Below are 15,837 nucleotides of genomic sequence, written 5' to 3'. Positions count from 1 at the left end.
GATAGAACAACCGACTATTCACTGGACCCATCAATAGGTTTAACTATAATCGTCAGATGAGGCTGACATTCTCCGTTGTCCTTGGTCCTAACCACCATATCTTCGTTACTGAAGTGTCATACCATCTCAATCTCTCTTGTGATTACTACGGTTATGTTAAGCGTCATGTAATTCTGGGTACCAATAACGGGACTAGGGTAGCTGTCACAGTCGAATGGCTGTATCGGCACCCTGGGTATTCGAGGATGAGAACAATAGGAACCTGACTGTGTGCATCACATAGCTCAGCTCCACTGTACTCTTCTTACGGTATTAGAACATTTAGCATACATACGCAATACGTCATGGAGCTAGTAGATTAAGTTACGATCTGTACAGAGTAGGGCTAATCACTGATCCATCCTGCGCATGTGGAAACCCATGAGAAAATGTTCATCACTATTTCTCAGAATGTTCTTTATACAATCAACATAGAAAGATCATGCTTAAAGATATTCACGATGTCTGTGGTAGTAATTCTGTGATTACATTATCTGTTATTTTTAACGGTATTGCAGATCTGACAAATCATAAAAATGAAATTATATTCAAAAATGTACATCAGTATTTATGCAAATCTAAACGATTCCAGTAGTCTTCTTTCTATGCACCTTTTGTATTATAACATTTCCCCTGAACTGTCAATCTTTCTCTGTCTATATTTCTAATAATTGCTTGTAATGTAATTATAAAGTTATTGTAAATGTCTTTGGAGAGGGGTTTTATAACTTGTAATAACTTGTCCCCGATCCTTTTCACTTTGTGAATGAAATATGTTTAAACTAAACTCTGTTGGATTCATTTTGTGTGTACTTTTCCGCCCATGCTGCCTGTCTCGGTCTTACCAAGACAAATGATGCGTCTGCTTTAAAAGATACAAGCCGATTCCTCTATGGTCATCAAAACAATTGGACAAACCTATTGAAAACGTAAATTTGCATATAGTAATATTATATTAGTTAGTAGATGATGGAAAGAACAATATTTGTAGCATTAGTTTGATCTGGTATTTGTGGTCATGATCACAACGTCTGTGTGTACCCTCTCTGATTAGGACCCGTGAAGGTCCGGGTTAGAATGAACCTTCAGTAACCCATGCTTGTCGTAAGAGGCAACTAACGGGATCGGGTGGTCGGGCTCGCTGGCTTGGTTGACACATGTCATCGGTTCCCAATTGCGCAGGTCGATGCTCATGCTGTTGATCACTGGATTGCCTGGTCCAGACTCGATTATTTACAGACCGCCGCCATATAGCTGGAATATTGCTGGGTGCGGCGTAAAACTAAACTCAATCACCTCTCTGATTAGCGTGTTTGTCCCGGGTTCTGGTGATGTTCATTGTACATATATTAACCCTGCAAACTCAAAATACAATCCAAACAGACGCTGCATGAACTATGCCGTTTATTTCAGTGGAAAACTGTTGGTCAGTTACTCAACACGTCATCATGGCTTAGTACATGTTGTTATAAAGAGATTCACCCGACATGGTAAGTATTGGAATATATGTATCAAACACACGTGCCATAGAGATTACAATAAACAAGTCATTAGGTTTAATGGCAACAACATGAGATTTACTGAGATGTTACACGAATCTCCATGGACTTGTGGATGTACCGAACAACGGACGTCCGACGTGGTAATTTGGTCACTAATATTCAGCATCTGTTCTGTCAGGCTTAAAGGGTGAGGGATCCAACAACCACCAGCAACAGTGACGTCATGCAGAAGATCACGTGACTTGCCCCAGAACGAGTCCCTGCAAAACATCACAGATTCATGAACCGAAATAGGTTCAGGACAGAAACAGTTTTCAAAATCACATCCCAATGTAGCTGGTTCAGTCTGTTAGCTCAGACATGTAACATTGGACTCAGAGCCATGCCTTATCTTTGGCAATGACAGTTCTAATCTGTGGAAGATTGTCTTGCCTGTTAATAAGGTACAATCACATAATCTAATAAGACGCCATGCATTACGACATTCCTGCTATGACGTCATAACCAGGGTGATGTCATATATGCATAACGTCAATACTGCCATGACGTCATGAATTGGATAATGTCTTATAGTTACATGGTTATTCCATTTACCCACCACAGTATTCCACCTTTGACACTACGTAGTGGCTATTATTTCAGATGGTGTTATTTATTTCTTGTTCATTATGGTTGTGACGTTGCCCCAGAAGGTTATATCTATTGATAACCAAGGAACATACCACACGTTGTGTCAGTGAAACCAGCCGTACATGTACACGTGTAGGGGATGACGGTAATGATGCACGTCCCCCCGTTCTGACACTCCCCACCAGTCGTGGTGCAAGTCGGAGCTGGAAATGTAAAAACATCAGTGGTTAGAGACAGCTTGAATAGCACACATGGTCTACATTGTAGATTCACTGAAAGCGTCAACACCTCCACTACACGTGGAACAACGTAGAGGCACCCAAGTAATGATATTGTACCAGTGTGCTGTGAACTGCATCTCAGTAGACCTCTCGCATATATTTCCTATGTTATGACGACCGAAACTGAAGACGCATGGTGTTCTAAAAATATACAATTTGATACGCAGCAACACTTACATAAGGGTAAGGCTTGTCGCCAGATTGTGCTGTATAAGGAAATGGTCAGGTTAACTAGTGAAAGTTCCGTTATTCATTCGCCAGGGTGAAGAGTTTTTGCTAAAAATATCCATATGAAGCGACACAATCACATGGTGTTTGTTTTCAAACAAATATGATATGGCACTCTCACTATCCTTTGAAAATAGAACATTTATTTGTAATATGTGTGGGTAAGGACAAAAATGACCACCTTAAAACGGATGTGTGTAAAGTTTCCCGTACGTTTTGTAAGTACAACACAGCACGCACCTGTTTCACAAAGTGTGCCAGTGTATCCACCAGAACAGGAACACTTGTTGGGGGACGATGTACGATCACAGGTGCCGCTACTGCCGCACTCGTTACCACCGGAAGTACAGATAGGAGCTGGAGCAGGAGAGATAGAGTCAGGGTACATGCCAACTTGTTTGTAAGTTCGTATTAACAGACCATATTTCACATCCAGAAACTGAGGCTGTACATGTTTAGAGTGTCAACATCTGTGTGGGGAAGACTCGGTCGACTTACCTACAGAACAGGTATCTCCAGTGTAGTCGTCGCTGCAGGCACAGACGTAAGGGGTGGTGGTCGTGTTGCAGGTCCCGTGGGTGCCACATTCAGAACCCCTGGCACTGCATTTTGGGCCTGAAAAAAGGAACTTCAGTAAATTATCTATAGCTTTTGTTTGCTTGTACCACTATTCACGCAACACACAGGGATATCTAAGTTTCATGGCAGAGGTCTGCAATTAATCCATGAGCCAACTGGCCATTGCTGCCATGAGCATCGATCTATACATACGATCTGTGGGATTCGATGGCATGCATAAACCAAGTCATCCCCTAAGTCGGATCTTTTGACCAACAATGATGATTTTGCCTGAACGCCACTGTTATATTTGCGAGTGAAATTTCAGTTGTACCAACTTGTTGAATGGAATATATAACGTTATATAATATAATAACCAGTATTGATTATTCCACTAGCATATGGAACCTGCACTTACTGGATTGGCAGGTGTCGCCACCATAGCCGCCGTAACATTGGCAGGTATATATTGTAGCACAGGTATTGCACTCCCCGTTGTCTCCACACTGGTTCCCACCGGCCGTGCAGCCTGGGGCTGGAACACACGCGGTGGTACATGAACATAATAACAAACAGTAACTGCCCTGACCGACTGTTGAAGAACTTGCTTAGATTGAAAAAGTATTGCACTTTTCTAAAACTTTTTGCCTCCGGATTTGCCATTTGAGATTTTATTTTCTTTAAGATAGGGCAGTCTCACATTTTTAATGCAACCTTGCCTCTATTTTAACAATGCATTTCAATGATATGATGTACAAGCTATCCTCTGTAGCTTTGGCCTATACATACTCTGCAGTAACACAATAGTATCTTTCATATTTTGTGAGTAATATTCTTTTTCATTGATCTTCCTTATTGATCCTCGAACATTTCATCTACCTGTTTGACACAGGTTTCCAGAATACCCATCAGTGCAGCGACAGACGTAAGTAGCTGTGGAGTTATCACAGGAGCCGTGGGTGCCGCACTCATTTCCACCGCCAGTACAGATGGGAGCTGACAGCAAACAGATAGTCATCAAATGATTGTAAAACGAACTCCAGCAATTATGTGCGTTCAGCTGCTACTTTCGGGATGATCGCCAACAGATGATCCAGGTTTGTGCTCTTCCTAAATACATGGAGTTGTCGCAACATGCTTACTTATTAAGATAAGATATATTCTGAAATTAGGTTTCGATTAACAGTTTACATTTATTGATAATTCTTAATAAACAAATCTTGTGTTTACCAGTTTGACACAGGTTTCCAGAATACCCATCAGTGCAGCGACAGATATAGGTGTCTGTAGAGTTATCACAGGAGCCGTGGGTGCCGCACTCACTTCCACCGCCAGTACAGATAGGGGCTGAAGTGATTATGTTGATTAGAAAATATACAAATAGTTCCTTCATTTCTTCGAACCAAGACGTGAAGATTCGTCAAATTTCCACAGTACTTTTATAGAGATAGATATTCTATGTACAACCGATAAACTACAAACTTCAATGTTGTGATTACAAGCTTGAGTATCCGATTAAGAGAGTGTCTATTACTGACAACGTCAAGCTTGAAATTACTGTAACCGAACGTGAAGTGAGGTGTGAAACCAAACCCATCTTGGAACATATAATCTGTTGCGGGACAATTGGGGTGGGGTGGGATGTGTGTGTGAACATTAGTTGAAAGTGACTGTTAAGCTCCTGTTTCATATTCAGACTATTGGAGGTTATTGGAAGCACGACCAATCTTTAACTAACATTTGTATTAATAACTGATTGTGATCGAGGGTAGTCGTAGAAATAGCATCTTTCCGAAAAGACGCTGGGATGTACACATTCTGTTAGCGGACGTAATTTTAATTGCCCACAAAACAAGCTCTCGTGACTCCTTTCGACTCGAAAACAAAATTTTAAGAAAACGCGTGGACATTTGTTAAGCACGTCAAAGTTAGAGCTTTGTAACTCCTATGGGTCATTTCTGTTTTCTTCAAAATAGGAGAATGTGACATTTTTAAATGCAAAGCTGCCATTATTTTAACAATGTCATTTACAAACTCAACGACGTGATGTTCACGGCATCTCTTTGTTGTAACGATGATCTATTCAGGCACTATAATAACACGATATCATCTGTAGTCAAAACTAAATTTCACCTTTTTTGCCTTCTTTGACATTGTTCATTGATGTCTGAATATAGAACGTACCTGTTTGACACAGGTTTCCAGAATACCCATCAGTGCAGAGACAGACGTAGGTGTCTGTAGAGTTAACACACGACCCGTAGGTGCCGCACTCACTTCCACCGCCAGAACAGATAGGGGCTGAATGTATTCACAGACAAATCAACTGTGTTAAAAAGAGATCATTTTCAATAACTGATATTATTTCACATGTCCAATATATCGGCGATTACAGTATGTTAAAAAAATATATAATGTCAGTAAAAAGAAATACCTCTTGACTATCCTCACAAACAAGCGTTATTGGTAAAAAGGCCATAATAGCTTGAAAAATATATGAATGGACCAATCAAAATCAGTGATGACACCAAGTGTTCCACCGCCAGTACAGATGGGGGCTGAGACGCAATCACATATACTTAATCAGATAGAATTACAAAACTAACATTAATGCGATCGGTATGTGTGTAAGTATACAATGGAATAAATAATGATAATAATATATCTAGGTGGAGCACATGTAAAACAGTATAATTTCATGCATTTTGGGCAAATACGACATCAATCCACAATCACAAGGTCATAGTTTATTATCGCTCATGTATTTTTAACGGGGACGTTCTGTTCTCTCACTCCTCAAACGTTCAAATGGTCACTAGAACAAGGACTGGAAATATTGTTTAATTGGAATGACAATATCGTATCACTTTGAAGTACAAATACCGACTGTTGAAACTAAACCCGATGAAACTAAATCACATGGGGATGAAACGTTGGTTCTACTGAGATCAAGGAAAAGTCTGAATATCCAAGTCACGACGTGGCTGAGATAATGCTCAAAATAGTTCAACGCTCCCTCTCACCCCCTTCACACTAGATGAAATGTGAAATGCAAGAATGACATTTTTTCATCCCGAATGAATTAAGATCAGTTATATAAAACAAAGCCGAATGTTATTGTTGTTTAAATGGGTTTTTTACCCATGGAAACAGAACATTTACATAAACAAGTAGATGCGGGTGGTTTCTAAAGTTAGATAATTGTATTACAGCAAAGCAAACACTCAACCTGAGTAAAATGCTAAAAATCTTGAAATGGAAATAAAACACTCTTCATTGCAAGGGGAATTCCTTGAAACTGATTTCACATAAAATGTTTGTAGTTGAAAGCAATGTTTAGTACACACCTTTTGTGCACATATCATCCTGTTCAAGCTTTATAATAACACAATATCATCTGAAGTCAAAAACAAATTTCACCTTTTTAGCCGTTCGTTGTGTTTTTTCATTGATGTCTGAATATAAAACGTACCCGTTTGACACAGGTTTCCGGAATACCCATCAGTACAGCGACAGATATAGGTAGCAATTGAGTTATCACAGGACCCGTGGGTGCCGCACTCACTTCCACCGCCAGTACAGATGGGAGCTGAAGTTTGTCACAAGTACATTAACTTGCTATTGATATTTGAAAGTAGGGGTGGGTATTGCATAGAATTTTCATATTGCGATATACTGCGATGCGAAAGCATGTATTGCGATATGTATTGCAATATATTGCATGAAGTATTTTTAATAAAAACTACTTATAATCGAGTTAATGCTTGATTTATAGAGCAAAAACACAGCAAAATCACTAGGCTTGATTAAGTTTTAATAACAAGTTTTCATCATGATAAAATAGAAATGTGAATAATATTTGGCACAAATGAAACAAGGAAATATCCGAAGATTTCCGAGTGTTACGAAGTTTTCCGAATGCAAGTCAAAATACCGGTTTTCGATCAGCGTATCGCAATACGTATCGTGTTCATGTCTGAACCGGTAAATGCCGGTAAACCGATTATATTGCGCAGCCCTATTTGAAAGTGTCATTTTTTATATTGTTGCCCTGAATGTTGGATTTAGTTGATTTTCAGCATTGTGGAACTTTTGCCATGCCAAACGTCGTGTGGCGAAGAAGGCTCAGATCGTTTTCATCGTTACATGATACTTGACAGTTGATGAATTAGAAACACGATTACCTGCGACAAGACTGAGCTTGTACTTTGACATTATTGACCGTCACTGACCTGTTGTGCACGTATCACCCTTGTAACCATCAGTGCAGCGACAGACGTAGGTAGCCGTGGAGTTATCACAGGCGCCGTGGGTGCCACACTCGCTTCCACCGCCAGTACAGATGGGAGCTGTAGTAAAACATATTGCCTGACGTTAGTAAAGGCAATCTCACCTTATAAATGTAAAATAAGAAATTAGTTGTCTTTAAAGACTGCTTTCAGGAGTGAGCAATGGAAATGTTGTCTATTTTCACGAGGGGCGTCCCAAAGGTAGTCGGCCTAACTATATTCTAGATGTCCCATGTTATAAAAGCTTCCATTTTATTTGAAGGAATCATTAGCAAAGCCATATCCAAAATTTCACATATGTGGGTAATGTGGTTAACGAAATATTAGTCAGCACAACACATTGGGTATTATATTTCTTTAGAAATTGCAGAAAGTGAAAAACGATCTGTCATTTTGTACCTCTTGGATAATGGTATGCCCTCAGATAATATCATATATAATATGTTCAGTATAGTATTGGATGACTTCCCGTCATAATCAAATCACTTTAACAAGCGACTGTAGTTTCAAATTGCATTTTTATGCACTTTAGTATCTACATATGATTCTAGAGGACTTCTGCCTATTTCAAACACACAATATGTTTCTTGCATACTTTGTTGCCTGAAGTTTGTGATGCCTGTAATGCAGATTTTGTGTGGGGTGGTGGTAGGTGGGAGTGGGTGTGGTGTGTGTGTGTGTGTGGTGTGTGTGTGTGTGTGTGTGTGTGTGTGTGTGTGTGTGTGTGTGTGTGTGTGTGTGTGTGTGTGTGTGTGTGTGTGTGTGTGTGTGTGTGTGTGAGCCAAGATGATGAGTCAAACAAAATGGGGATCGTGAGGCTGGAACTTTGCAAAAGCAATTTGCTTGAGGTTGACAGATAATATGTAGAAAAATAAAACAAAGGAACAGCTGCATTTGTATAGTTTGCTAGGTGAGGCCGACTACTTTTGGGACGCCCCTCGTAAATCATCAGCTGACGGCAACATATCGATCTCTCCGAAAGTGTTCCTTAGCGTCATAATTGGGAGATAAGATCAAAAAGAGAGACTATAGCTATGCTATCTGAGGAGTTACCTCCCTTTGTTTTCTACTTCCGGTATCTTCGGTGAGGTTCTGGAAGCTATGAGCAGTTCGTGGCGTGGGATAGTTTTTGTTAGAATTCTCTAGAACTGTATATAAGGGATGGTTTCTGAGATGTATGGGGGGACGACTTTGGATTTACGCTCATCTGTCTGCTAACATCGACGTTTCAAGACCGACCACTCAAGAGGCCTCGTCTACATTAAACTGTCAACAGCAGTCAACAAACTTCAATCAGTACATCTACAAGAATCAAGACTCTGGTAACTATAGACATTTAGTTAATATTTTTTATTTGTGACCCAATTGTATTGTAATAGAAATCTGTACTGTCATTCATTGTAACCTTTTTTTTCTTTATTCAATATATAATTGAAAATTATAGACTAGTCTGTGTCAGCGAGCCTGACTACCCGATCCCGTTAGTCGCCTCTTACAACAATCATGGGATGCTGAAGACCCATTGTAACCCGGATCTTCACGGGTCCTAATCAGAGAGGGTACACACAGACATTGTGATCATGACCACAAATACCAGATCAAACTAATGCTACAAATGTTGTTTTCCTTCAGAAGGAAACGAGTTGTTAGTGAAGAAAAAATCGTCCAGTAACATTTCGATATTGTGAATTTACATATATCATAGCACTTTGACAGATTACACAGTAATGAAGTTTTTCACACTATGACATTTGAAATATTATCCTCGAAATGTATATTTTAAGATAACATTTCATTGTACATGCTTAAATGTACATTCAGTGTGTTTATGTACATATATATAAATATGTAATGCTGTAATATTATACAAACATTGTAATAACATAATTCTAAATGTTAATGTATTTTGACATAATTGACATGAATATAATGTAAAGCTGGAATATATTTAAAATAATATTAATGTTGATCATTTCTAATACTGACTGACTGACTGAGTTTGGTTTTACGCCGCTTTTAGCAATATTCGAGCAACATCACGGCGGGGGGCACCAGAAATGGGCTTCACACATTGTACCCATGTGGGGATTCGAACCCGGGTCTTCGGCGTGACGAGCCAACGCTTTTACCATTAGGCTACCATACCGCCCATTCATTTCTAATAAGCAGATAATGTAGGTCATTTACCAGTTTGACACAGGTTTCCAGAATACCCATCAGTACAGAGACAGACGTACGTAGCTGTGGAGTTATCACAGGACCCGTGGGTGCCGCACTCACTTCCAGCGCCAGTACAGTTTGGGGCTAAACGATAAATACAATATTTTACTTGCGTCCGAATAAGAAAAATATGCCACCCCTGAACCGCGGACAATGTATTTTAATATATCAGTGAGCCAGTGAGTTTAGTTTTATACTTTTAGCAATATCACGGCGGGGGACACCAGAAAATGGCTTCATATATTGTACCTATGTGGGGAATCGAACCCGGGTCTTCGACGTGACGAGCGAACGCTTTAACCACTAGGCTACCCTACCGCCCTTGTATCTTAACACATACACACATGAAGCCAAGCAAGGTAGTGCCGCTGCCGACGGACCCTGTTTCGGAAAATGTTTGGAACTAGACAACATTATGAAACACCGGTGTTCCGTCGAGAACATTATTACAGAGTTCGAATCTTACTTTCATCAAGTCAGTTACGAAGGACACCCTGCTGTTGAAAAATGGACATTTTCTAATAATACCTTGAAAACCAGTTTTCACTTGCAATTTTAGCGGTATGCGCTGTGAATATTCACAAGATCCAGAGGCAGTGTCACTATACGTACTGCTGACTTACCATCATGTATCTAATACCAGTACAGAGGCAGTGTCACTATACGTACTGCTGACTTACCATCATGTATCTAATACCAGTACAGAGGCAGTGTCACTATACGTACTGCTGACTTACCATCATGTATCTAATACCAGTACAGAGGCAGTGTCACTATACGTACTGCTGACTTACCACCATGTATCTAATACCAGTACAGAGGCAGTGTCACTATACGTACTGCTGACTTACCATCATGTATCTAATACCAGTACAGAGGCAGTGTCAGTATACGTACTGCTGACTTACCATCATGTATCTAATACCAGTACAGAGGCAGTGTCACTATACGTACTGCTGACTTACCACCATGTATCTAATATACAGAGGCAGTGTCACATACGTACTGCCATACCTATACCAGTACAGAGGCAGTGTGACGTACCGCTGACTTACCACTTTACCATGTATCTAATACCATGCAGTACGTACTGCTGACTTACCATCATGTATCTAATACCAGGTACAGAGGCACTATACGTACTGCTGACTTACCATCATGTATCTAATACCAGTACAGAGGCAGTGTCACTATACGTACTGCTGACTTACCATCATGTATCTAATACCAGTACAGAGGCAGTGTCACTATACGTACTGCTGACTTACCATCATGTATCTAATACCAGTACAGAGGCAGTGTCGCTATACGTACTGCTGACTTACCATCATGTATCTAATACCAGTACAGAGGCGGTGTCAGTATACGTACTGCTGACTTACCATCATGTATCTAATACCAGTACAGAGGCAGTGTCAGTATACGTACTGCTGACTTACCATCATGTATCTAATGCAAGTACAGAGGCAGTGTCAGTATACGTACTGCTGACTTACCATCATGTATCTACTGACTTACTGATACCAGTACAGAGGCAGTGTCAGTGTCGCTATACGTACTGCTGACTTCTACCATCATGTATCTAATACCAGTACAGAGGCAGTGTCATACTATACGTACTGCTGACTTACCATCATGTATCTAATACCAGTACAGAGGCGGTGTCAGTATACGTACTGCTGACTTACCATCATGTATCTAATACCAGTACAGAGGCGGTGTCACTATACGTACTGCTGACTTACCATCATGTATCTAATACCAGTACAGAGGCAGTGTCAGTATACGTACTGCTGACTTACCACCATGTATCTAATACCAGTACAGAGGCAGTGTCAGTATACGTACTGCTGACTTACCACCATGTATCTAGAACCAGTACAGAAAGGGCTTAACAACTACATCAAATCGAAATATGCCCGTTCCAGAGAGTCCATTGTGCAATGTCATACGTTGTTTTTTCTTCATACAACTCTTCTTTGAGCAGCAATTTTCCCGTTTGTGATCAGTTACAAACCTGTTGCGCACTTTTCTCCTTTGTAACCAACATTTTGATAGTGTATAATGGTATACTTCACTAACCTGTTTGACACAGGTTTCCAGAATACCCATCAGTGCAGCGACAGACGTAGGTGTCTGTAGAGTTAACGCAGGACCCGTGGGTGCCGCACTCACTTCCACCGCCAGTACAGATAGGGGCTGAATGTATTCACAGAAAAATCAACTGTGTTAAAAAGGGATACTTTTCAATAACTGATGTTATTTCACATGTCCAATATATCGGCGATTACAGCATGTCAAAAATATATAATATCAGTAAAAAGAAATAGGTCTCGACTATCTCTCATAAACAAGTGTTATTGGTATAAAGACCATAACAGCTGTGAACACTGTATGAATAGACCAATCACAATCAGTGACGACAGCAGGTGCTCGCTGGAAGGGTGAGCATGTCCTGGCCTACCGGCAGCATCCAAGTATTTACAGTGCGACACGTCAGTGATCCTGCCATGCAACGGCGTCTTGACAACAAGCCAGACAAAGAAGTGATCAATGTACCAGAAACCCGGCTGTTAGGTTTGTATTAGGACTATTCACCACTGTGTAAAAGTGCAAAATATTGAACAGGGGTAGTACTGACAAAAGACGAAAACATTTCGGTTTAGTCTTCAATTCAATATACATGGATGATTCTCTCTTCTCAAGTCTGGACAGTGTTACATTTTGAAAGACCTCCTATTCTTTTTCAGATAATGTTTATTTCAAGGTGACGTTTTGTTGTACTTTGTGTAACAATAATGAGATATACATAGGTTCAGACAGACAATACTATACTTAGGCTATGTCAAGTTTCACATTTTCGAATATTATTTCCATTTGGAGCGTGATCCTAATATAACTACATTAAAGCTATGCAGTGGATATCAATGTATACAAGACAAGTATATACTTCTTGATTTATTTTTCACAACGTTTCTGGGCTAGGTATTGCACCTTCTTCGCCTGAACGTTATGACAATTAAATCAATAAGTTGTTATCAATAAGATTTGTTTTGTATACTACACCAACTTCTAAATGCCTTTGAAGAATTTCAATGTATAATAGACTTAAGCTTTTAGCTTAAATGTACACTTGTCATTCACACAGTTCTCAAAACAAGAATATACATTGCATATACCAGTTTGACACAGGTTTCCAGAATACCCATCAGTACAGCGACAGACGTATACGTAGGTGTCTGTGGAGTTATCACAGGAGCCGTGGGTGCCGCACTCACTTCCACCGCCAGTACAGATTGGGCTTAAACAATAAATACAATATTCAATTTATGAAAAGAAATCACTGTGAGAAGTGACATAGGTTAGTAGTGGATAAGTATCAACTTCCACCGACAAAGGGCTGAATGCATCTAATAGGAACTATTTATTCCAGAAAGCAGCATTCCCATTATGTTTATAACACGACTTCAATATAAACACATCTCCTACAGACATGGACCGTTAGACATTACATAGCGAACATGTTGCTGATGCAGCCCAAGCTTCGAAACCACAAACAGTCCATGATACCTAAAGATGTGCAATCAATGTTACAATACCCTCTTTGTTGATACAGTCTATCAGAGGACAGTATGTTGGTGATTTTGTGCAAGGCAAGTACTGACACATAGTAATTTCATTTTATGAATGGAGAGATGAGTAGAACCAGCAGTGTAAAATTTACAGCTAGTGAAACACACCATATTTAAAGATAATACCATTTTTGAGGATTTAGAATATTAGATATAGAATGATAAAGGACTGTTTAAGTAAAGAATGCAAGGTTTCATGTCTACATAGTTATCACTGGTGCGGTGTCCTAAACATGAACATACGTATGGTGCAGTCGTCGCCGCTGTATCCGTCTGTACACGAGCATGTTGTGTTACAGGGGTTGCCGCATGTACCGTGGCTGTTACAGCTGCCGTTGCTCAGACAAACATCAGCAGTAACAACTTGAACAGCAGTCGCTCCAAGAACCAGTGCTATCAGAAGGAGAAAGCAAATATTTCAGATTACCACAGTTACTATAAGGCCGTCAGTACCGTCAGTACCGTCAGTACCGTCAGTACCATTACCGTGCTCTTGAGTTCACGTTAGTTAATGGGTTATGATCTGTGTCATGTCGGGCTTGGGGCGGTGGGGTAGCCTAGTGGTTAAAGCGTTGGCTTGTTACGCCGAAGACCCGGGTTCGAATCCCCACATGGGTACAATGTGTGAAGCCCATTTCTGGTGTTCCCCGCCGTGATGTGGCTGCAATATTGCTAACAGCGGCGTAAAACAAAACTCAGTCAGTCAGTCAGTCAGTCATGTCGGGCTTTATTCCCACAGGAAGCTGATAGGCTCACTCCTACACAGATTATTGTCAGTAATAAGATACATGTAGGCTCTGTCCAGCCATAGGAACTTAATGCTAGTACACAATAAAATGAAAATTATGAAAACACATATTGTTTTGGGACATTGTTTGTACATAAAGTCATGGACAAACCGTTGAACTCTTTCCACGTGTATGTAAACATATGGCAGTTTGATGAACAGATGACATCACACACTACCATGATAACTGAATTGTCCTTCAGCAGAATGCCAAGAAAAGGCAACAACATTAGAAAATTTCAGTGGTAGCCAAACCTTAATTGAATGTGGAGTGCGATATTGGTTAAAAAGGAAGTCTGATTTGGAGTTACCTCCATTAGTCGTTGGCAGGCAGCATGGTGGTTCTCGAAGTCTTGTTTTATGGTAGGCTCTAGAAAGCTGTGCGTTACTGTGTAAGAACAACACGAGGCCATTCTGATGAACGCCTACGAGAACATTTACAACGATGCGTAAATACGATGCATAAAATGACCTAAGGTCATTTTCCCAAGCTCGTTGTGGATATTTTTTCCAACGAATGAGGTAGTTAGACAGCGTTTTTATACAAATCCGAATAGTACACGGAACACTTGGCATGTAGTAATTGATGCTGTGATGCACCGTGACAGAGACTGATCTCCGCCACCGGAAGGGCGGTCCAGGTGATGCATGTACTTTGTGATACTCCTTGTGTAACATGAATCCTGTAATACTTGTTGTTCGTACTGCTACATGATGCCACTTCTCGCCCTAACACATGTGTTTGCATCTATAGGAGGACTGAAGTATGATCGGTTGATAAAGTGTGGGAACAAAGACACCGAAAACACACATAAACGTAATAATGAGGACAAACTGTGGACAAAGTTTAACCTGCAAAAGGAATACTACTACTGCTGCTGTTGCTACTACTGCTCCTCCTACTACTACTACTGCTACTACTACTACTACTACTCCTGCTACTACTACTACTACTACTGCTACTACTGCTACTACTACTGCTGCTACTACTGCTACTACTACTACTACTGCTACTACTGCTACTGCTGCTACTACTGCTACTACTACTACTACTACTCCTGCTACTGCTGCTACTACTACTGCTACAACTACTATTGCTGCTACTACTGCTACTACTACTACTACTACTCCTGCTACTACTACTACTCCTGCTACTACTGCTACTACTACTACTACTACTCCTGCTACTATCACTGCTGCTGCTACTACTACTGCTGCTGCTACTACTGCTGCTACAACTACTATTGCTGCTACTACTGCTACTGCTGCTACTCCTACTACTGCTACTGCTGCTGCTCCTGCTACTACTGCTGCAGCTACTACTACTGTTGATCCTGCTGCTGCTACTGCTGCTACTGCTACAACTACTGCCATTTGCTGCTACTACTGCTACTACTACTACTACTACTCCTGCTACTACTACTACTCCTGCTACTACTGCTACTACTACTACTACTACTCCTGCTACTGCTGCTACTACTACTGCTGCTGCTACTACTACTGCTACAACTACTATTGCTGCTGATACTACTACTGCTACTACTACTACTACTGCTATTACTGCTTTTACTGTTACTACTACTACTGCTGCTACTGCTACTACTACTGTTACTACTGCTACTACTACTACTGCTGCTACTGACTGACTGACTGACTGCGTTTGGTTTTACG

General features: G+C 40.5%; 1 protein-coding gene across 1 annotated transcript; it reads right to left on the bottom strand.

The window, feature by feature from the left end:
- Nucleotides 1-1,426: 1,426 nt before the first annotated feature.
- On the bottom strand, nucleotides 1,427-13,312 carry LOC124280279 (protein jagged-1b-like). Its single transcript, XM_046716176.1, has 12 exons — nucleotides 13,260-13,312; nucleotides 12,927-13,048; nucleotides 7,471-7,587; nucleotides 6,711-6,827; nucleotides 5,423-5,539; nucleotides 4,469-4,585; nucleotides 4,118-4,234; nucleotides 3,657-3,773; nucleotides 3,179-3,295; nucleotides 2,921-3,037; nucleotides 2,264-2,374; nucleotides 1,427-1,801 (listed from the first exon to the last, which is right to left on the bottom strand). The coding sequence occupies exons 1-12, from the start codon at nucleotides 13,310-13,312 to the stop codon at nucleotides 1,722-1,724; spliced, it is 1,302 nt and encodes a 433-aa protein (XP_046572132.1). The 3' UTR covers nucleotides 1,427-1,721.
- Nucleotides 13,313-15,837: the final 2,525 nt, after the last annotated feature.

The sequence above is a fragment of the Haliotis rubra genome, unplaced genomic scaffold, assembly GCF_003918875.1.
Source record: "Haliotis rubra isolate DU_JTF1 unplaced genomic scaffold, ASM391887v1 Scf264, whole genome shotgun sequence".
Taxonomy (NCBI): Eukaryota; Metazoa; Mollusca; class Gastropoda; order Lepetellida; family Haliotidae; genus Haliotis; species Haliotis rubra.
Note: the sequence above shows the minus strand (reverse complement) of the source record. Positions and strands in the feature narration are given on the sequence as shown.

Coding starts and splice junctions, on each gene's coding strand:
- LOC124280279 (XM_046716176.1), bottom strand. CDS start 13,312: ATGGACTGTTTGTGGTTTCGAAGCTTGGGCTGCATCAGCAACATGTTC. Junction 13,049..13,259: donor ATCAGCAACATGTTCGCTAT/GTAATGTCTAAC, acceptor TTATTGTTTAAG/CCCAATCTGTACTGGCGGTG. Junction 4,586..5,422: donor TGGAAACCTGTGTCAAACAG/GTACGTTCTATA, acceptor TAATCACTTCAG/CCCCTATCTGTACTGGCGGT.